The sequence below is a fragment of the Pithys albifrons genome, chromosome 18, assembly GCF_047495875.1.
Source record: "Pithys albifrons albifrons isolate INPA30051 chromosome 18, PitAlb_v1, whole genome shotgun sequence".
In the NCBI taxonomy this organism is placed as follows: Eukaryota; Metazoa; Chordata; class Aves; order Passeriformes; family Thamnophilidae; genus Pithys; species Pithys albifrons.
In genome coordinates, this window is record NC_092475.1 from 3,127,901 (window position 1) to 3,148,518 (window position 20,618).

A 20,618-nucleotide genomic window follows, 5' to 3' on the forward strand; every position below is an offset into this window, starting at 1 on the left:
AAGTGCCTTTGTAGACAAGCTAATAAGAAACTGAATATGTAAATCTATTTATCATCACTTCCTATTTTATAGTTCTCCTTAAATTAAGGAGGCAAACAGTGTTGTCTCAAAACTGTTCCTAATTCAAACAGATCTAAAATTAGCATTTTAAGTTAGAATGTGAAACTCCAATGAAATACAAAGCTGTTTTTGGCTCTGTCCTCAGCATTGGCAGTTTCCATTACTGGCAGGGAAGAATTTGCCCAACACCAGCACAGGGGTTTAAAATTACCTGAAGTCTCCTGAAAAAGGGCTGAACACCATTCTGCTCCACATCTCTTTGCTTTATTATAATGCTCTTTAAAAGATGACACTGCAGTTCAAGTCCAGACCCACTCTACAGAACAATGAATAGTGTTCACTGAAATTGCCATTCCTATGAACTTCACAAAAAACACGGCAGGAAAATTAAAGATACAGTACTCCATTACTGACCAGGCCTCTGCTGGCATGAGAATGAAAGAGGGTTCTGCAACTAAAGGCCACTAAACCATTAGGATGAAATTCTAATAATGGACATGGAAATGTTTCTTGATTTCTCTTTCAATCACTGATTGCTCAAACCTTTAACTGGGTCACTGAAATTTAATATTGCCAAGGTGAGAACTGAAGGATTTGTGTAGACTGCTACTCTCCAAGAGGACCACTGTATCTTTAAATGTATCCTGGATTAAACAAAGGTTTTATCTGCACTTGTTAAATTATTGCACGGACCATTACACTGACAAGTACATTATGAACCCATGGAATGTTACAGTCTGGCCTGGAAAATAAAAGCAGCAGCATTATCCTTTAGGTCTCAACCATGAGGGAGAGCTGGCCAAGCACTTCTTGAATTGTAATTAACAGGTTTCAAGACACAAATGAAACATTTTAAAAGAATCCCCAACTCCTAGGATTAGGTTTGGGAGTCTTCCCAAGATTTTCACTTTTTCAAGTAACACTTAGTTTGAATGTTTTGAAATTTTTATCAGTGTAGGAATCCAGCTGCTCCATATTTTCCAAAGTTAAAGCCATACAAAGACACAGAGGTGTGAAACATCAGGAAATTTGAACCATCATTGCAATGTCCAGTTGTTGCAGCAGCCTTTTCTCCTACTGCACAGTCTGCTGGCAATTTGCTTGTACGACTTCAAACTGTGACTCCATGGAGTGGGACTGGAAGTTGAGCCCTGGTCACCACCCTGAACACGGTGACAAGATCCTTTCCAAATCACACCCTCAGATTCATGGCTGTATCTCTGCTCAGACAGGCAGCCCCAGCCCCAGCAGCTGCACTCAGTGCCTCTGCTACAGTGCTCCTCATCAGGCCAAACACGGAGGATTTGGGGTGAGGAGGGAGGATTAAATAAAGGAGCCTGATTCATGAACACTTGCTCTGCACATGCAATCTGATTGGATGCATTTCTTCAAATTGCAGAAACTTCCCAGGCACCTACTCTAAAAAAAAGTAAAATCCAATATAACAGAGGCCTTGTAAAAGAAAATGCCCTCATTTTGTCCTCTCCTCTGGAAGACATGATCAAAATGTGCAGACTCTGACAAGTCATCACAAAATACCAATTTGCCTCTTGAACTGAGACCAGCTGGCATAATAGCTGGTGTCTGCAGTTACACTTTCTGATATCACACTGATTTTCTTAATCTTCCAGTAACACCTTTCTGGGATTTGAAGTATTTTGTAGCTTCTCTCCAGCACTGCAAAAAAAAAAAAAAAAAAAGGCAGCAAATGTTCTGCCTCCATCTCCTCAACTGGAAGAAGAATCATTATCCAAAGCTTCTGCATGAGCAGGGCTCTGGCTGTTTCATTTAGAACATAAAGCTTCAAGAGCTACAAAAATAAAATCAGAAGACCAAACAAATGGCTCATGCCAACCGTAGCTGCAGGTGATACATAAATGAACCAGATTTCTCCTGGACAAAACTCACAGCTGAGGAGACAGTGCACACACACATCACAATACTGCTGACTGAATGGCCTGAAAATAAAGCTTCTCCTGCCACGAGCTACTTCAGGAGATTTATGAAACTGTAATAAAGTGGTATAAAGAAAGCTGAATCAGCCTCAGACTGGGCAGCAGACACGTGACAAGGAGGCAACAGAGGTGTGTGCACAAAAAACCCAAGTTACATTTGACATGCAGCTAAGCTCTGACAAAGTTATACTTGGAACTGGAGCAAAGAAGAAATCCTCGTTTTACAGTCAGGCTGTAAACTTCTGCCAATGGTACCACAAGCAGAATTGTAAACAGAGATCTCTCGTGCCTTTGGCACTTCAAAAGGATCAGTCAGCAAGAATGTCCTGGGAATGGCTCAGCCTGGAGGAGCAATTGGGTGCTGAGCAGCTCCAGGTCCTGCTGCAGGGGCTGAGAGACTGAGCTTCAGAGACCACGAGCTCAGGAGAAGCAAAGGGGGAAAAAGAAATCCCAGCTCTTGCAGGACAGGGCAAGAGGAGACTAGAAAAAATAGTCTGCCATCTGAAAGATCCTGCTAACAAAAATACAGAACCAGGCTATAAATACAGCTACTTCTACTTAGACTTAAGCCTTTAAAATCTGCTGCTTTTGAGGAAATTCATGATTTTCCTTCCTTTTTAAACTCTTGGTATATTATAAGCTCAAAAACCTCTGTGAAGAGTTAAATAAATGAAGCATTTTTAAAAGAGTTTTGACAACTTGAGTTTGTTGTTGAACAAATGAACGAATTTTAAAAAGAAAAGGCTTTTTAGGTAAGTATTAAGGTTTACAGGGTTCACAGAAGAACTCCATGCTGTAAAGCAGACTACATAAAACATGAAGCTTTCAAACAAGCTGATTGTTTTCGTGCTGAGTGTACATTTACAACCCATCCCCAAAAATAAAACGGGATGCCTATGACACCTTGGCTGTTAAAGTCACAGTTCTGCAGAAGTTATGGTTTGTGTCATGCAAAGCAATTTGCTGGGTCAAAACTCAGACACAACTGAATCTTCTATTCCGTTCCTTAATGCTGACAAGGAGTTTCTACAGCTTCCAAAATAGTGTTTCTTTAACAAGATCCAGGAAATGTGGAGAAATGCACGACATAAAGAGAGATACAGTTTGACACGTTAAAGATTTGTTTGGAAAACATCTGCCTAAATTAAATTTTACTATTAAATCCAGACATCTACTCATCTTGAAAGGGGCTTGCTGCCAGACTCTTTCCTCAATGTTCTCAGATTTTCCACCCATTTTTTACTTGCTGGAATCTTCTTTATAAATTTGTTTCACTGCCAAGCAGCAGAAGGACTTCATTTTTATCAGAATTGGAAGAAAGAGAAAAAACAGAGCACATAAAATACTCAAACTGGGGCAAGGGTGTAGATAAGGAAGGAAAACTCCACAGCTTTGCTTTTTGTCTGTGTAGCAGAGCAGCACAGTGCAAACTCAGTCCACTGAGGAAGGTAAGAGCCCTTCTGGATATGCCTTGAGAGCTCAGGTCAAACCTATACCTTTACACAAATAATTATCTAGCTCTAGATTCCTTACGAATTCTAATGGGAGAAAATAAGTTTTAAAATACTAAAAGGAAAGTAAAATAACATCATAAAGTTTAAAAACAAAGCTCCAATAAAAATATTTTAAAGACTGTCTTGAATTGTCAGACTTCATGTAGGCAGAGCAATCCATAAGGCATTTGAACTCCATCTATTCAATTGCAATTTGCTCATTTAAAGACTATCTTTTTAAGTCACACCCTGTCCTTTGTTTGCATTGAACACCTCAAATCTCAAATTATATGAGGACTGGATGAACACTATTAACCTACACATGCAAGGTTGTGCCATGGAAGTGTCCTTGCACTGACTTTTCCTTTTGAACATTCACATTAAGAAAGTCACTGCTGCCAGCCCCAATAATGCAAGGAGCACACAGTTATCACTATCCTTAAAAAAGGGAGAGCTACTTTTATGTGACAAAAGATCCAGATGCTACTTTTTTCCCCCCTAAACCAGGACAGAAGAAAGGAGAATGAATGGGAAGCACAAAAGTAACAGATCAGTAAGGTCAGCCATGATACTCCAGTTGCGTGTAAAAACTTCTCCCCTCCATGAGCCAGCACAGCCTCCCTTTCCTTGCTGTGCAAACCAGGGTTAACAGAGTTCTAAAAGTCATCCCACACATTTTTTGTTGCCTTGGGAGGTTTTCTAGTCTTGCTCTCCCCTCCTGTGTTTTCCCAGTTGGTCTCCCAGTTTTCCCAGCTGTCGCTGTTACTGTTCTTGTTGGAGACTGTTCCTGATCCCCACACGTCCCAGCTATCGGAGCTCTTCTTCTCTGTGGAATTGTCCACATAGGTCCAGCTCTCGCTGCTTGGAGATTTATGAGCTTTTGGTGGATCTGAGTTGCCAAAGGTCTCCCAGAAGCTTTGATCTACAGCATTGTTCTGGTAGCCCTCCCCTCCACTGTTCTGGTAGCTGTCTCCCTCAGCTGGTCTTTTGGGGGACAAAGTAGTGGGGAAAGGAGAGAAGAAAGAAATTAGTTATACCAAATATAACAATAAAAAAATGACCACAAAGAAAACTTTGCTTCTACTGCCCTTTGCTTAAACAAAACTGAGGATTAAGGCAGAACTGAACATCTTGCTCCAAATGGCATAACCTTATAGTCTAATTCACAGATATTTTTAACAGCCTTAGCAGTCTCAGGGTGAGGGAATATGTATTTTTAAACCAAGATGTGTGCCCTGTTTTGTTCTCAGTTTAACAGTTATAAACAGTTATACTGAAGTCTTCCAACATTACATACAGCAGGACTACTAGTAAAGACAGAATAATTTTAAAGGTTGGAAATTTACCTGCCACTACATTGACAAGAATTTATAGGAGTTAAAACTATGTGTTTAAAGTTAAAAACAAAAAATTACCTTTCAGAATTATCATCTGGTTTGCCTGAAAAAAAAGTGGTGACGTCTCGCCATCCCTTACTGCCAACTCCCTGAACCTGCACAAGAAAAGACACTCCATTCACTTGGCATGAACCAACACCTTGGCCAAGTGCAACAGCAAAAGCCACAACACAACCCTTCCACTTGTTCCCATACATAGAACAGCAGAAAATTGATCAGAAAATTTAACTCACAACTCATTAATACTTTTGATGGGAAGTTACATGATTGATGTAAAGAACATACAACACTTCACAGCATCATGCTGCTGCAAGGGGTGAGAAGTAGGTCAAGTTTAGCTTTTTCACTCATCATTGTAACATCTTTTCAATTCCTTCCTAGACTTCTTTGACAAAAATACTAGAATTACTTCTTACATAAAATTAAACTTAATGACAGCAGTGATGTTTTGATGTCATGGTTCCTGTAACAAGTATTTGTATTTCAATTGTTCTACAAAGCTACTTTAACTCTGTTTCAGTGTTATTATTTCACTATCCATGTAAAACAAGCCAAAAGTTGAGTTCTAGAATAAACAAGACTGCTAGAGGGTTATTATAATGGACAGGCACTGGATTAGAAACATAAATTCCGAAGTGACAGCCATGGGAGGTACCATTCTAAGTCAGAGATACAGAGAGTGAATCCCAGAATTCAGAATAGATAACACAATTTACTTTATTGAAGTAGTCCCAAAATCTAAGGCACTAAGCTGGTATGTGAGAGCTTCCAGTGCTCACTTTCAGTGCTAGAAAAACACACCTTCCTATGCAACACCATGCAAGTTATGAAAAGAGGTGTTAGATTGTGCAGGACTTCTGTGCTTGACAGTCACAGGCAGCACTTACCACATCACCAAGCAATGACAGCAAAAGAAGACAAAGGAAAAAGGTGCAGCCCATTAGTAAGTTTAACTGTACCAATGTCACACAAGCTGTCTCCATATTCTGTCACACATTTTCCTTTGGTGTCTGGGACACTGGTTGTCTTAAAACCCAATCATGTCCTCACTGAAACTACTACAAGGACCACACCATGTCTGCACATCTTTTAACACTCCAACAGAAGCACTGCTGAAAATCACACTTCCCAAATTTCTCTATTCAACATGAGCAGATCAAAGATGTGTTATGGTTTTGTATCATTTTTCATAAGAATATGGAGACTGGCTTTTTGTTTGGCCCCCTTGAAGCAGGGCAGGCCACCTCATACCTTGCTGGCCAACTGCGATACCCCCATGGAGACCTCCTCAAATATTTTCCCCTCTTTCACCTACGTGAATCAAAGTATTGGCAATTAGTCATAAAACAAAGTATTACCAAAACCTTAAGACAACCTCACTGGTGCTTAAGAGCTGAAAACATGAAGTGTAAAAAAAAAAAACCCCAACCCCAAACTGAATCAAAATACATTTAAGTTAAAATTAACAAAGTTAAGAAAATGACATTAAACTCTGTTGATCTGTTATGGAGTAAACCTTGGGAATGTGGGAATTTATTCTACAGACTGACCCGCAGCTTGAGGAGGGTATTACTGCACTACTGCTGAGCATAAAAACACCTCAAAAGAGTCTGCAAACACGAAGTTTTATAAATATATTCTACTAAAGTTTTTAGAAACTTAGCAGATCCATTTTATTCTCTTTCATAAACAGTTACTTAAATATTAAAAGGGCTTTGAACTTCAGTCAAACAGAACACAACTGGTGCCTTTCACCAGTTAATAAGTGGCAGCTGTTCCAAAGCAAGTGACTTTGTATAACCATGCAGAGAATACTTATTGCAGAAAGTTGCACTTATTTAGAACTCACAGCACAACATCCTAAGGGAAACAGACCTTTTTATTTAATATAAAATGCATCATTCCTCATTAAACTGCCTTTTACAAAATAAAAATCTGCTCAAGGAAATGCACCCTAAAAATAACCCTGAAAATAATTCATCTAAGCCTTTAGATGTAAGTTGTGGATAATTCTAGGGAATAGAAAACCAACTAGAGTCTTCTCCTGTGGTTTGAAATGCCATGTAAGGAATAGGGAATTAATAAAGGTAATGCAAGAGAAATTATTTTGCAATGTGATTAAACCATTCTTTTGAAAATGAAAAATCAATCCAAATCCCAAAGTGGTGGCATTGCTTCTCTTAGGGTAGCAGAGAGTCTGCTTTATCAAAACCAATATATTTTTTGAGAAAAGCTACACAGGTAAGTGGAGCACCACATTCCCAGGAAAGACTTTATCAGAATTTTGGAACTGACCCAAAATTCTAAAGTACAGACCAAATGCATGTCAAATGGGAAGGATGTAAGACCACATTTTTTAACCACATGAAACAGGAAGGCAACATTTGACAATAGGAAGAATCACTGACTAAAATCTGTAGTATCAGCAATCACTGGTCACTTCTGAGGAAATAAAGCTTGGAAGAACATGTTACTTCTATTGATGAACTGTCCCCATTCATCTCAAACATTTACTTTGTCCCAGACTCTACTATCAGATGAACTACAGTGCTCCAAAATGCTTGAATGATTGAAAACAAAGCTGGCAGGTAGATGAGCAAATCACTGGGCACTCAACACTCAAGGACATTACTATTAATACACATATTTTTTAAATAACTGATTTTTATAACCATTTAGGGTGCATTTTCATCTTGTCTCATCTTCCATTATTGAAAACATGAAATCTGCAAATGAGAGACTGGTGGAGGGAATTTACCCTTATTAATCTTTCCCTGCCAACATCCTGCTTTGAATTGTTTGATGTTTCCCCCTTACAGAAGGACACACTCCCTGAGTCATCAGAACCATTTTTCTGCAAGTCATTTACTGGTTACAAAGTTACCTTTTCCTGTGCAGGTTTGAGAACATTTTCATTTAATGTCTGACCTAACTCTGATGCCTATTTAAAAGCAAAACAAAAAAAAGTCAGTTATATCTTCTTTAAAAAAAAAACCAAAAAAACCCCCAAAACAGCCAACACCTTCTGCAGCCTCATTTCTAAGCAGTACCTCCAAAAACACATGAAGCCTTAAGCTTTGATTCACAGAAGCAGAATGAGCTGAAAAGCACACACAGTAAAGTGCTGCAGGAAACATTAGAAGACAATAAATTAAAATCACACAAGGCAATAGATGCCCAGAGCCCAAGCAAAGTGTGACCCTGCCCTGGAAGCAGAAGCAACACCAGCAACAGCCCCAAAGATGGGCCCCTTACTAACACCTGTGACTGAGTGTTCATGACTGACCTCACCCACCCTCATTTTTTCTTACTAATGGAATTACTTGTAGAATTAGATCTTTTGGGCTGATTTTCCCCCCATTCTTCTGTCTTGTAGTGCTCTAATTGTCATCTATCAGTAACAGCCCAAGAGTTTCTGAGCGATACACAAGAGCCAAAGCTGTGACAGGAGACTTTTGAAATCTTTCTTAAAGCTCCATGTTTGCAGGGAGAAAAAAACAACTTCAGAAGTCTGTTGCAATCCAGAACAAGATGCATGAGGATATTGTACTTCAGAGGCATTTTACAAAAATGTAAGCCCACAGAATAAGTCACTAAATTACTTTCATAAGACAATGCTGACAAGGACAGCAGGGTTTAGAAGACCTTCACTTGGAATCATTCCTTTCCCTATTAACATAGTAAACCTTTGGTGGATTTAAACTTTTCTTTGGAATTGTCCTATCATCCTGAGTGCCTTCTGGGTTATCCTGGTTTTATTAGACTGCTTGCCAGGCAAACATTATTCCTGAACATCAGCAGAGACTAATGAAGCTTCATTTCCTAAGGGTTTATATGTTATCACAAACATTGGTCAGGGGGTGAGCCTTCATCATGTTCTTCTGGGAAGGGCTCACCTTGAAGAGATTTCCTCTACAGACTCCCAGGTGTCTAAGAAGCTTTTCCCTTTTCCACAGCACTCCCAAATTCTCCTCTCTTCCCATTATCTCCAGTATTTCTATTCCTTACAGGCTCAAAGTTCTTGGAGAAGCAAAGGCAAAGGTAACTCTGCTTCCACCCAGTGAGAAATGTGAATGTAAATCATTTAAGGTTCATTTACATTGAAGTGAGGCCAGAAAGTGTTGAATAAAAACAAGAAAGGGGATTTCTCATCTTTGAAAAACTCGTCAGAGTCTATTAAACCTGGAAATCTCTTTATGTTATATAATAAAGAGTGTAATATACTCAGAGTTAACAGTCCAGGTTTCCTAAATGGACTCATCGCTAGAACTGGGAGGAATTCTTTTATGATCCCTCTTCCTCAAACACTTCATTTTGTAAACATGGAATGGAAAGATTTGGGTACAGTTCACATGAATCACTTCTTCATCTTTCCTATTGTTGAATTTAGCACTGTAACCACCATCATGAACTCTGCACTCAAGAGGCTCCCTTACAGCAACACCCCAGCTCCTGGCACTCTGCACTCCTGGAGCAGACATGCAAACAGAAATCCTCAAATCATCTGTGTTTATGGAGAGCATGGGCAGAAGTAGAGTCAATTTTTGGACTGCACAGAGCTTGGATAACTCTGTCCCATTCAACCTACTTTAGGTCTGAAGAAATATTACGGTACAAAACACACAACATTATTCTAAACAGGTTTGATGTAAGGCAGGAAAAGAAAAGACAGCTCAAGAGCAAATGAACATATTCAGCACCAACAGTGACAAGGAGTCCATGCACAAGAATATATGTGAGGGTGTTACCGGCTCTGGCTGCTGCTTGTAGCCCCAAAACTTTACCCAGACAGCAAAAGAGAAAGAGCAAGGAAGGTAGAAGCAGCTTTTAGCAAAAAATTGGCAGCAATTTTTTCAGGCAAGTTAAGTAGCATGAACTTTTTCCTACTTAAACATCTACTGACAAGACAAACAGTGAAGTGTGTTTGGTCTCTGTGCACCAAATACACTTTTAACCAACAAACCACATCAAAAAGAGGTTAAATCTATTCTGCAAAGGATCAAGAGTTTAGGAACAAAATTGAAGCTTCAGTATCCCAGCTTAGCCTCTGAAGCACCGTGTTGCTGTGGTCCTTGTCAGTAGATGTGATGAGCTTTTACACGTAATACTGTATTTCCATTTGTTAATAATACTAAAGAAAGAACAGCTTCTAAAAGGAAAACTGTCAGAAGCAGTGAAAGAGAAAGGCTTGTAGAAAACAGTTTTTCTTATGTAAGCCAAGCAGCAAATACTTTAAAGCTTTTATGTAGGAAGTTTGGGTGCTTTAACAAAACATTTTTGTTGCAAACATGCCCAAGTTGGGCTATTTGGAGGATTAATATCCCAGTGCATACACCTGTCTGAACTCCAGCACCTGCAGCTCCACATTTGTTTGGAGCAATTCCATCCATGCCTGTGAGAAAGCAAACTAGGCTAATGCTCCACATATACAAGAGTTACAGTTCAAGTAAAACTCCTGCACCATATATTAGTATTTGTTAAGTCCTGTCTCACTCAGAACTTTGGCAATTTTGCATATTTTTACATTTGAATTTAAAACATTTCCATGCAAACAGATCTTGTTGTCAGAGCTTTGTGTAATTCAGGTCTGACTCTGTTTTAGCCCTAGTTTGAAAAATGAAATGCTTTTGTGAATAATTACCTTTTAGAATACACATGAGGAAATGAATTTATTAATAATACTAAGCAGTTCACATGTGTAACTTCTAATTAGGCTTTAGTAATGGAAAAATGGCTTGTATTATATCACCATGAAAACTGCTTCAAGACTGAGCATATCTAGGATCTATAAAAGTAAAATAAGGGTATTTTAAGTTTGTAAGCTCTACTGCCTTTCCAATACACCCAACAGACACAAAGAGCAGAGCAGAACTGTTTACTTCTTGCTTAATTTGATCACTGCAGTTGATTGCAATTCCCATGGAAATAAAAGCTAGAACCTAAACATTACTGTGCATTATGAAGGGAGAACACACTGGTCTGTTGATGATCAAATTTAAATCAATGGTACAGGCAAATGCATGACAATTAAAGACAATTACAGTGAATAGGAGAGAGCTAAATCTATAATCACCTTTTGACTTGCTTGAGATCCAAATCTGGTAGCCTGATGGTGAAAAGAAGCAAATACATTCAGGTTTACTAGGAATAAACCTTTCAATTTTTAAATACACACATTTAGAAATTCTGCATGATCCTCTCCAAAAGAAATGACCTTTGGCAGAATTTCACAGGGAAAAGAGAATATTCTGTCAGGACCTCTGGCTTTCCAGATTGCTCTGGGGAAGCACAAGTCTTTCTCAACTTGCAACAGAAGGAAAAAAGGATCTTCAACATAGACCACAATGCCAATGTGGAAGAGTATCAATATTTTTGTTTCTTATAATGTCACCCAAAGTAAGAGGTAATTGTTATGCTCATAAAAGTTTGGAATAATACCAAGCAAAACTGGAAAAAAGACAGAAATGCTGTAGATAAAGAGAAGAAAAGGGAAGGAAAAATATAAAACCATCAGCAGTTTGTAACTCGGTACTGAACTCCTGATGCAGAATGAAATTTAGCCTTACTTGGCACTGACTGAACTTTCTACTTTATAATAGAAGTTTTTCTCGAGCTCTTTCTTGATGCCTAAATCCAATGGACACATTTACAAGAATATCCACTCAACAACATGAGAAATTACTGAGATCTGTAATCAGTATTTAACCATTTTATAAGCCACTGGTAAAGACAGGAAGAGTAAAATTTGGGTTGCCTTGGTAATACTTTTCAAGCTGCATCACTGTTAGAACACTAACAGAACCTCTGAGTTTACAAACATTTCCTAAAACACATTTTATTTACTTACACCTTCTTTAGCAGCTGAGGCAATTTTGCTTGCTCCAGTTGTAAAACTGCTCCATCCCTTTAAAGAAAGCAAGAAAGTCATAAGCTACATGTGAATAATAACAAATAATCATGTGTTCAGTATAACAGGTTAAATTAAGTCGAAATTCTCCAATACAGCTTGTTCTGTAGTCATAAGAACTACCTGTGAGAGAAAAAATTAGAGCCTTTCATTTACTGAAATATAGAGATGAACTTCCAGTATTTGTGTCAGAACAGCTGCAATTTGAACAAACCTGAGCATTTCAGATGTTATTCTGCTCAAAATGGCCACATGTGTGGAGAATATCCCATGCAGTGGAAGGAAATGGTTTCCTCACCAGGATGAACAGCCATGCAGTTATCTCGGACTCACAGCAATGAAGGACTAAAATCACACTGCAATGTGTGTCTGTGGTCACACGAGGGCATTTCAGCCACAGAGTCACTGAGATCATGGACTCGAATAATGGTTCAGAGTACCAGGAACAGTGTCCTGTCTCCTTTCACCTGCATTACATCACAGATGTGGTTTCTAATCTGAACTGTCTGGTCTATAAACTATGACATACCTTAGAAAATAATCAGCAGACCATACGAAGCACCCTGTGGGGTCACCTCAGAGCTCAAATATTGTTCACAGGCTCAGGCATTACCTTTCTCTGTGAAGTTCTAGTGAAATTACTTATTTATGTTTAAACAAACAATGGAACCTGGTGTGGATATTTAGGCCAATAAGGCTCTACAGAAGGCTGTTAACCACTAACCTTGGCAGAAAACTTTACTGTATTTCCAAGTGATTCCAAATGCAAAATATTATTCAGCACTGTTACTTTGCAGCCTATCAAAGCACCAATATTTCCCTGACTGCCTCTGACTTTTTTCCCATTTTCCCTCAACAATGCATCTTTCCCTATCCCTACTTGAGTCACGACAACTGTTCAGCCATATGCTGTTATCTCCTAACAGCCTGTCACAAGTATTTCAAATGTTTTCATCACTGCTCAAGGCTTCTGGCACCACATACACACACACTTCAGTTGTTTTCCACTGAACATACCCAATATGGTTAATTGATTTAGAGTATTACCAGCCTAACTGCTTTTCCCTACAGGTAATTTACTTTTTTTTCCTTCAGCCCTGTTGAATATTATTTCTTTAATACACTGCTCCATCCTCATTTCCTAATTTCTGTGAACTGATACCAGATGTAACTTTTAAGTTTTGCTCAAGTTTCTCCCTTCATTTTGCCTTTTAAAGTCCACCAGTATCTTCTTCACTCTTTAGGAAAGCAACCAATACTCTACATCTCTCTGTATCTACCTACAGTCTTCAGTTTCTCTTCTCCATTTATATTCTCACAAAACAGGGGATAAAATGGAAGAAAACAGTAACTGAGGTCACAGAAAGCTTCCAGCAATTCCTTACCGAGTACAAGGAAGACATGGCATTATTCAGGAAGTCATCCTCTTTTTTTGGAGGGTTTACTGTGTTTCCAAACCCCACGTAGCGATTCTCTTGGCCACTGCCATCAGAAAATAAATGAACAGTATCTGTATCAACATATATTCATTCAGACCATTAAACAAAAAAGGAAAAGCAGGAAAAATTGAAAATTGCTTTTACACCTGGGAAAAAAAGTCCTAAAGCACCCAAAAACTAAAACCACTCACTTCATAAAGACAAAACACCAACAAGGAGCCCCTGAGAAATCCTTGCAAATTACAGTATCCCTGTCCAAGCTATCATGGTCTTAATGATCCTTCAGGTTTAACAGATAACTGATATTAGAAAACTGAGTAAATCCTAGTAAAATGATACATGAAAATGAGAAAAGAAAGAAGAAAACAGTGTTAGTTTTCATAATGCCTCTGTTTAACTCAAAGCACTGTAAGATGCAACATACAAACAAATTCCCTAGTTTAAAAGCCCATCACAGTAACATTTGGAATTACGAGCTTTCCCTTCAATGCCTCAACCATCTTAGTTATACAAAAGCATTAAAATGTACTTTCCTTCATCTTACATCCCAATTATTTATAATATTAATCCAGTCTAACTGCTCACTAGTGAATCAGGATCCCAGTTGTGCAGCTGTAGCACAACACTCAAGTCCTTGTTAAGCCAGAGACAGGCACTCAAAAACTCAGGAAATATTGCATTACCCTTGGTAGGAGCTGACATCATCATTTAACCAGTCTTCAAAAGCCTTGTCAGAAGATGAAGTTGTAGTGTGAGATTGTCCAGCAGAACTCCTGAAATAAAAGATTTAAGTAGTAAACCATGTAACACAAAACCCTCTAGCTCAGCAGTGCAGCTTGGTGTGTATCACCATAATACAGGTGAAAAACTGATTATTTATTTCATCTATCAAGTAGGGAACTCTAATGCAACCACTAAAAGCCATGAAGTGCTTGTTCCTTTGATTTACAACTGCTTTTCAGTTAACTTAGTTCTTTAGTGCACAGAGTAACAACCCCTACATGCAAAAGCAGAAAAAAACCTGCTTTGATGATCCCATTGTTAATTATCACTGTAAGGGAAAAACCAGTTTCTTCTTCCCTGGCATTCAGGCCCAAACTGGCACAGCACCAGAGTTGAGGTCAGGCTGTGACACAACACCTGTGAGTGACACAAATGTCAAGTTTGAGGTGTGTTACAAGTCAAGATAAAACCAGCCTGGCTTGTTCACTGCTCCTGCTCACTGGGCTCTGCTCTAGTTTAAGGTTCAGGTGGAAGAGGTGGGAATTAACTCCAGAAATTAAAGCCCTGCTACCTCTAAAACTTCAGCTTGTTCAGACACCATCAACAGAATAAACCCAGCAGACATTCAAAGACCAGGTTTTGATCCTTCTGTATCTGCAGCAACATTAGACAAAAAGGATACGTACCGATGGGTGGAAGAGAGAGGCATTTTGGGCTGAGGTGGAGTCCAGTTCCTGGCAGGAGAAGTTTCAATAGACCATTCCTTGCCTTCAGCCACTGTAGCTACCTAAAAGGGGCAGGAAAATAGTCAACAACACCAGGTCAGAGTTGCCATACAAGTTACACACTGGTTCTGTAATGTGATGACAACTCATTTTTCCAATTTGCTGCCAGCTGTATAGATGGATTAAATTGTTTTCAAAAGAAACGATTTTTTTTCCAAAAGTCAGTACTTTCCCTTCTCTGCCTTTTGAAAAACGAAGTACTTACAAAGTACTTTGACATTTTCAGATCACAGGGTGAGGACACACACAGAACTGACCTTACCTGGTCTCTGAAGAGAGCTGCAGCTTTGCTGTTGTACTTCTCTTGCATTGTCCAGCAAGGATCATAGTCCTCTTGAGACTCCAGGAACTCTCGAAATTTGCTGTTCCCTCCAGCCTTCATTTTCTCCAGCTCAATATCCTTCCACTTGTCCATGGTTACAGAACGGACAAAACTGAAAAGCACATTTAAAAAAAAAATTTAAATCACAGCTTGTTATAATTTCCTGATGTATGAATGGGGGGGGGGAAAAAAGCTTATTACAAGCTGTCTCAAAAGATGAGAGTATAAAGATGTTAAAGAACACTCTCCAAGTACAGAAAGACAGATCATCATAAGAAGGTGGGCAGATCCTCACTGGAGGATGCCAAAATAATGGCACTTATTGGCACTTAAAGGAGACAGTCAACAGAAGGCAAGTGACAGAAAAAGCATCTTTCTTCAAGAAATTTCTTTTGGAATGCTTGAAAGGCTGACCTGAGGTGAACTCCCAAGCCTCGGTGTTTTCCTGAGCACTCAAGACAGATCCAAATTCCATAGGTCACACTCACCCACTGGGGGTTAAATGCACCACATTCAAAACAGACCTGTGAGAGAAAAACAATTATCTCTGCAATCAGCCATCACTGGGCTCTGTGAAGTTTTCAAAGTACAGCTCAAAAAGTCAAATCATGAAAATGTTACACACAAAATAATTCAAGAAGGGAGAGTTCTTAGTGTTTGGAAATACCTTCCCTGACAGCATAAGCTTCCTTCAAGTATTTATTTATGCTGCATGTAAAGAAATACTTATTAACATGGATTATAAAAATTACTGTTACCAACTACCAAAAGCCAGGGAGGATATACAAATGAGCAAATGGAAATTACTGAGCAAAGAATTCAATTTGATTTCATTTCCATATTGTCTCAAGGAAGGAGAAAGTAACCAAACTTAATTCTTGAGGTTTCCCTGGCAAAATAAAGATGCAACACTGAAAGTTTGGAACATCTATTCAATCACAGTACAGTTTGGCAGTAAATGATAGCAGATCTAAAAATAGCTTTATTGCTCATAGGGTGCAACAACTTCAGTTTTATGATTGGAATCACCATTCTAAGTTTGATGTAGTAATAGAAGTAAAACTGAACCTGTCTATGGGCTATCACAGTCAAGGAAATGTACAGTCAAGTTACTTGAAATAAACCATTTTAATTAAGCTGTGCCCAACACATCCCTTGTTCAAAAGACTCCAGGGGTTCTGGACTTACTAGAACTTCTGAAAGGCTTGTGCCACAGACACAGCAATGTATTATAACATATCTATGAATAACAGTTACTGGAACTAACAGAAATATGGCATACCCAAATTCATGTGTTACCATTAGTGAGCCAGACTATAAAGACAACAGCTGTAATAGACCCCAATGTACATCTGGAGGAGGTAAAAAGAAAATTAAATTCTACAAAATTAATTAAAGAAAATCTTAATTTTCTCACATTGTTCTCATCTTGTGCTCTGACTTCCTTAAGGACTTTCCTCGTTCTTGGACTTGCCATGATTCTGCAAAGGGAGAAAAACCAAAAACTAAGTCACAATCATGGGTTTGATTTTGGTAGGATGTTCAGTACCTTAAAAGCACATCTCTGTGACAAAGAGCTTGGAATCCAAACCACTGACTCACAGACAAAACAAACCACCACAAAACCCCCAACCTCACTTTTCCATTTACTTTGTACTTTTGAGGAGATTTAGTCATAATTCCACCACTGGAAAGCTGTTAATTCAGCCATGGCTGAAAAGGAGTTGGGGGTGATAAACATGGGAACTGTTCTATGTCACATGTTGTACCAAAACAGACTCTACAAGATGCTGCTCCCAGACCAACCACTGCCCTTCCTGACAGCACTTTATCCATCATTACACAGGATCACATGCAAAAAACTCAACAGACCTAAGCAAAAAGTAACAGAAACTCTTAAACTTAACTGTGCTGAAGACATTGCTAAAAGAGCACTTTGCTAGAAGATACAAAAAGTCATGATTTCCCAGAAATATTGAGTTGATTATCAGTGGAATTCTAAGAAAACAAGGCAATTATTGGGACCTTTACACAAAATAGAATTCTAATTCCAACAGTCATGTCTCACTAAGCAGACAATATCATCTCACCCTAATTTTTCTGAAGCATAAAACATCAGGGAGAAGTGTCAAGCTAGAGCTGAAATGCTCATTAAGAGGAAAAATGTGATTCATACACTGTACAGAGCTTGGAAAAACTGAAAGTACACAACAAAACACTCGTGATTAAAAGAAATACAGTGCAGGGCACAGCATAAGAGTGCAATTTAGAGAAAAAATAAATCCATATTTCCAACTAGTAGCATATTTAAATTAAATAAATAACGTGTCTTCTTTCTTTTTATTTCCAGTCCATCTTTTAATTTTGACTCCAGAAATCAAACTTCTTGTAATAAAAGACAGAAGTCCCAAAGCTGACCAGAAACAGCATCACCCAGTAAATATCAAAATACAAAGCATAAAACAGCAGGTTGATATTTTCATCAAATTCTGTTCTGAGAGGCCAAACTGCCTTTATGCAACTCTCTGACAATACTTCACTATGTTATTTGGCTAAATAGTCCTAAATCCTTAAAATATCAATAGAATTAATAATCTTGCAATAATTTTAGAAGGTAAATGATTAACTATTACGTACAATTTCCACAGCCTACAGGATGGAGGGAGAACTTATCTTTAAAATGAAAAAAAAGGCTGTTTCACAAAAACAAATGCTCCAGGTAAGAAAAGATTAAATTTGTATGACAGTGACGTCAATTTCTTAGAAATCCCTAAAGCAGAGCAGCCTTTCTGTGAACTGCAACCACAGAGTACAATAAATACAGTTATTTGCATCACCAGCTAAGTCAGAAAGAAGCTCAGTGTTGTACCTACATATCATGACTGTTAAAAGCTGAACTCACTGCCTTTTATCTCTTTGCAAACATCTTGTTGACAAACACTTAATTCTGTAGAATTGAAGGGACAGTGTTTTCACTGTTGTTTAGAATGTGCTGCCTTTCAACCTCAATTATTTTGTATCAGACAAAACCAGGTAAATTGGGGAAAAAAAGTGGTTTAGACCAAAAAGGTTACTGTGATTAGGGGTGAGTAAAATCTTCCCATCATCCTGCATCAAGATAAAACTGAATACAACTATTTTTATCAATAATCAAATAAAAACTGTATGACTTTCAGAAAAGAAAAACGAAAGTGTGGCAAGGGAACCCTCATATAATGGAACACACCTTCTCCAACAGCATTCCAATAACATCACTCAGTGTTCCACAACCTACTCATGTGCATGTGAGGACAGAGATAGCCCTACACACAAGATGCATCATGTCCTAAACAGAGACCATAAACACATTTACATGAATCAAAGTCCACACTTTCAACTCCATTATTTGTCCCTGGGGAGACAAGGGAAAATTCTTCCTCTACAGTACATAAATTAAGTAAATAACTCAGCAGGAATAGCCAGACAGAACACAGTGCACACTCTGGGCCCTCCTCTTTGCCATTTTTGCTACACTCTCTTTGCTGCCAACTCCTCCTCCTCAGCAGTTCATTTCCCCAGTGTCTTTTTGTACATTACTGACAACTTCCAAGGCTCTTTTCTTTTTTTGGATACTCAGTCCTCTTACCACTATCCTTCCTTAACTATTTTCCCTCCTTTTTCACAGTTTTTTATGCAGAATAACCAAAACAGGCAGTTTATATGCAAAGGCCTTCCATCCACAGTGGCAAAGGAGAATTGCTGGAGGTGACCAGCAAAGCCTTTTCCCACTCCAATTCTGCCTGTGCCAGGAATTGTCTGTGAAGCAGAAAGAGACAACCACCCTCCAACAGGCAATATCCAGCCCCCTTTAGTGTTCACATATAGTAAGAGTTTCAAATCCCCAGCTCCAAGCTGACAGAGGAAGCAACTACCTTTGGTTCTTCCAGAACTACAGGGGGTTTTTTTTGCTTTATACAAACTTTTTAAAAGAAAGACTTTGGCCAAGAGCAGTCTGAACACATTCCCACTCCTCAAGCACAAAGTTCCCTGACCAAACCACCATGTCTGTCTTGGGAAGGCAGAGCCTCCATTCCACACTCATCCAAGAAAAGGAGGAAGGAACTAAAGCCACCAGCTCCTCACCTTCTTCTCCTCCACCAAAGCATTTGGAAATAAAGGACAAAGAAAAGTCATATTCTAAGCTGGTAAGTAACGTCTTTAGAGTGCCTAATTTGCTTCCTATTATTTTCTCACAAAGTTTTATGTGTTCAAATTATCACTGTTTACCCCCAAAGCCAAGCCCTGGTAGGTGACTGGACACAAAACCCCCCCGTGCTGTTCAAGTTTGAGCAGTAAATATTGAAGAAACAGCTGTGCAGACATCTCAAACAAACATGCATTGTTTTGCCTTGATTGTAACGGGTATAAGCAGTATAGGAAATGTTTAGCAATAAGTTTTCATTGAAGAACATAAATATTTTTGTCTAAGGGCTCCAAGGTGGAAATAAGTCAGTTTCACACAGATCAGTATCACTCTGATTTCCCAAACAAGCCGCTTCCAGAGCAAAAACTAGGCATACACCATCAATTCCTAGGTCAGGAATCTTCTGTTTGCTAAAAAAAGCCAAAAGGCAGAAGTGGAGTCGACACTTCTCCATGGAAATGAGGCATAAGAGGCCTTTGCTCTTCTGATGTGGCAGGAAATTCAGGGCCGAGCTGCGAAGGGCTCTGCGATTCAGCGGGTGACGTGTCTGTGTGACCACGGGCCTGAAGGCTCCCTGGGAATTCCACCCGGGAAAAAAGGCCATGGAGACTGAGGAAACCCCTTGAACCACCCAGGGCCCCATTTCCATGGGTCACCAACACACCAGAGACCGGTGCAAGGGTTTCAAGTGCTGCAGTTCCACACCCGCGGAGGAGCCACCGCCTTACCAAGAACTCGCAAGGCCGCGGGGACGGCGATTTCTTCGGGCACACGTGCAGGATCCAAATGCGAGCCGAGCGCTGGAGCCTTGCTCAGAACATGGCCTGGCTCTGGCGAGCACTGCCTGCTTTCTAGGGAAAGAAAAAACACCGCAGAAATAGGTGAAACAGCGGGGAGGGCACTGCCCGCTCCGCGCCGGCCCGGCCCGTCCGTGACAGCAGCGCGGGGGCCGGGCCCGAGCGCCGCCAGCTCAGCCGGGGGTGACGAACGACAGAAAGGCTTCCAGGGATGGCCAACCTCGTCCCGGGGGAGCCGCGGGACCGGGAATGGGCGGCCCTGTTCCCGATCCAAGCCCCGATCCCGATCCAAACCCCGATGCCGGTGCCGGTCCCGCCCGGCCCCGCCGACGTTGCAGCGCGCGGGGCATTCTGGGCGCGGCTTAACCCGCTGCGGCCCGGGCGGGACAGGAACGCTCCTAAATATCCCATTCTCCAGTTTTGTGCAAAATATCCCATTCTCCAGCTCTGTGCGCCCAAGGGAGAGCCCCGGGGGGTGTTTCGGCCGTGCAGAAGCGAAATAAAGCTTTGCATTGACCCTGCGCCCGGGGTAGTTCCACGCAACACAAACAACCCCG

At 39.8% G+C, this 20,618-nt stretch overlaps 1 protein-coding gene across 5 annotated transcripts; it reads right to left on the reverse strand.

Annotated features, from left to right (window-relative positions):
- Window positions 1-302: 302 nt before the first annotated feature.
- Window positions 303-20,391, reverse strand: ARFGAP1 (ARF GTPase activating protein 1). Of its 5 annotated transcripts, XM_071572613.1 has the most exons (15): window positions 20,282-20,391; window positions 19,993-20,115; window positions 16,499-16,562; window positions 15,496-15,605; window positions 15,022-15,193; window positions 14,661-14,761; window positions 13,935-14,024; window positions 13,198-13,294; window positions 11,753-11,809; window positions 10,979-11,011; window positions 9,654-9,683; window positions 7,790-7,846; window positions 6,157-6,216; window positions 4,924-5,000; window positions 303-4,492 (listed from the first exon to the last, which is right to left on the reverse strand). In XM_071572613.1, the coding sequence occupies exons 3-15, from the start codon at window positions 16,556-16,558 to the stop codon at window positions 4,165-4,167; spliced, it is 1,272 nt and encodes a 423-aa protein (XP_071428714.1). In that variant the 5' UTR covers window positions 16,559-16,562; window positions 19,993-20,115; window positions 20,282-20,391; the 3' UTR covers window positions 303-4,164. The 5 variants fall into 5 exon arrangements, with proteins under 5 accessions (XP_071428714.1, XP_071428715.1, XP_071428716.1 ...); XM_071572614.1 differs by lacking the exon at window positions 9,654-9,683; XM_071572615.1 differs by lacking the exon at window positions 6,157-6,216 and having other exon boundaries at window positions 4,924-4,994.
- Window positions 20,392-20,618: the final 227 nt, after the last annotated feature.

Coding starts and splice junctions, on each gene's coding strand:
- ARFGAP1 (XM_071572613.1), bottom strand. CDS start 16,558: ATGGCAAGTCCAAGAACGAGGAAAGTCCTTAAGGAAGTCAGAGCACAA. Junction 14,025..14,660: donor CCTCTCTCTTCCACCCATCG/GTACGTATCCTT, acceptor CTTTTATTTCAG/GAGTTCTGCTGGACAATCTC. Junction 7,847..9,653: donor ACAAGCAGCAGCCAGAGCCG/GTAACACCCTCA, acceptor GCTTTTAAATAG/GCATCAGAGTTAGGTCAGAC.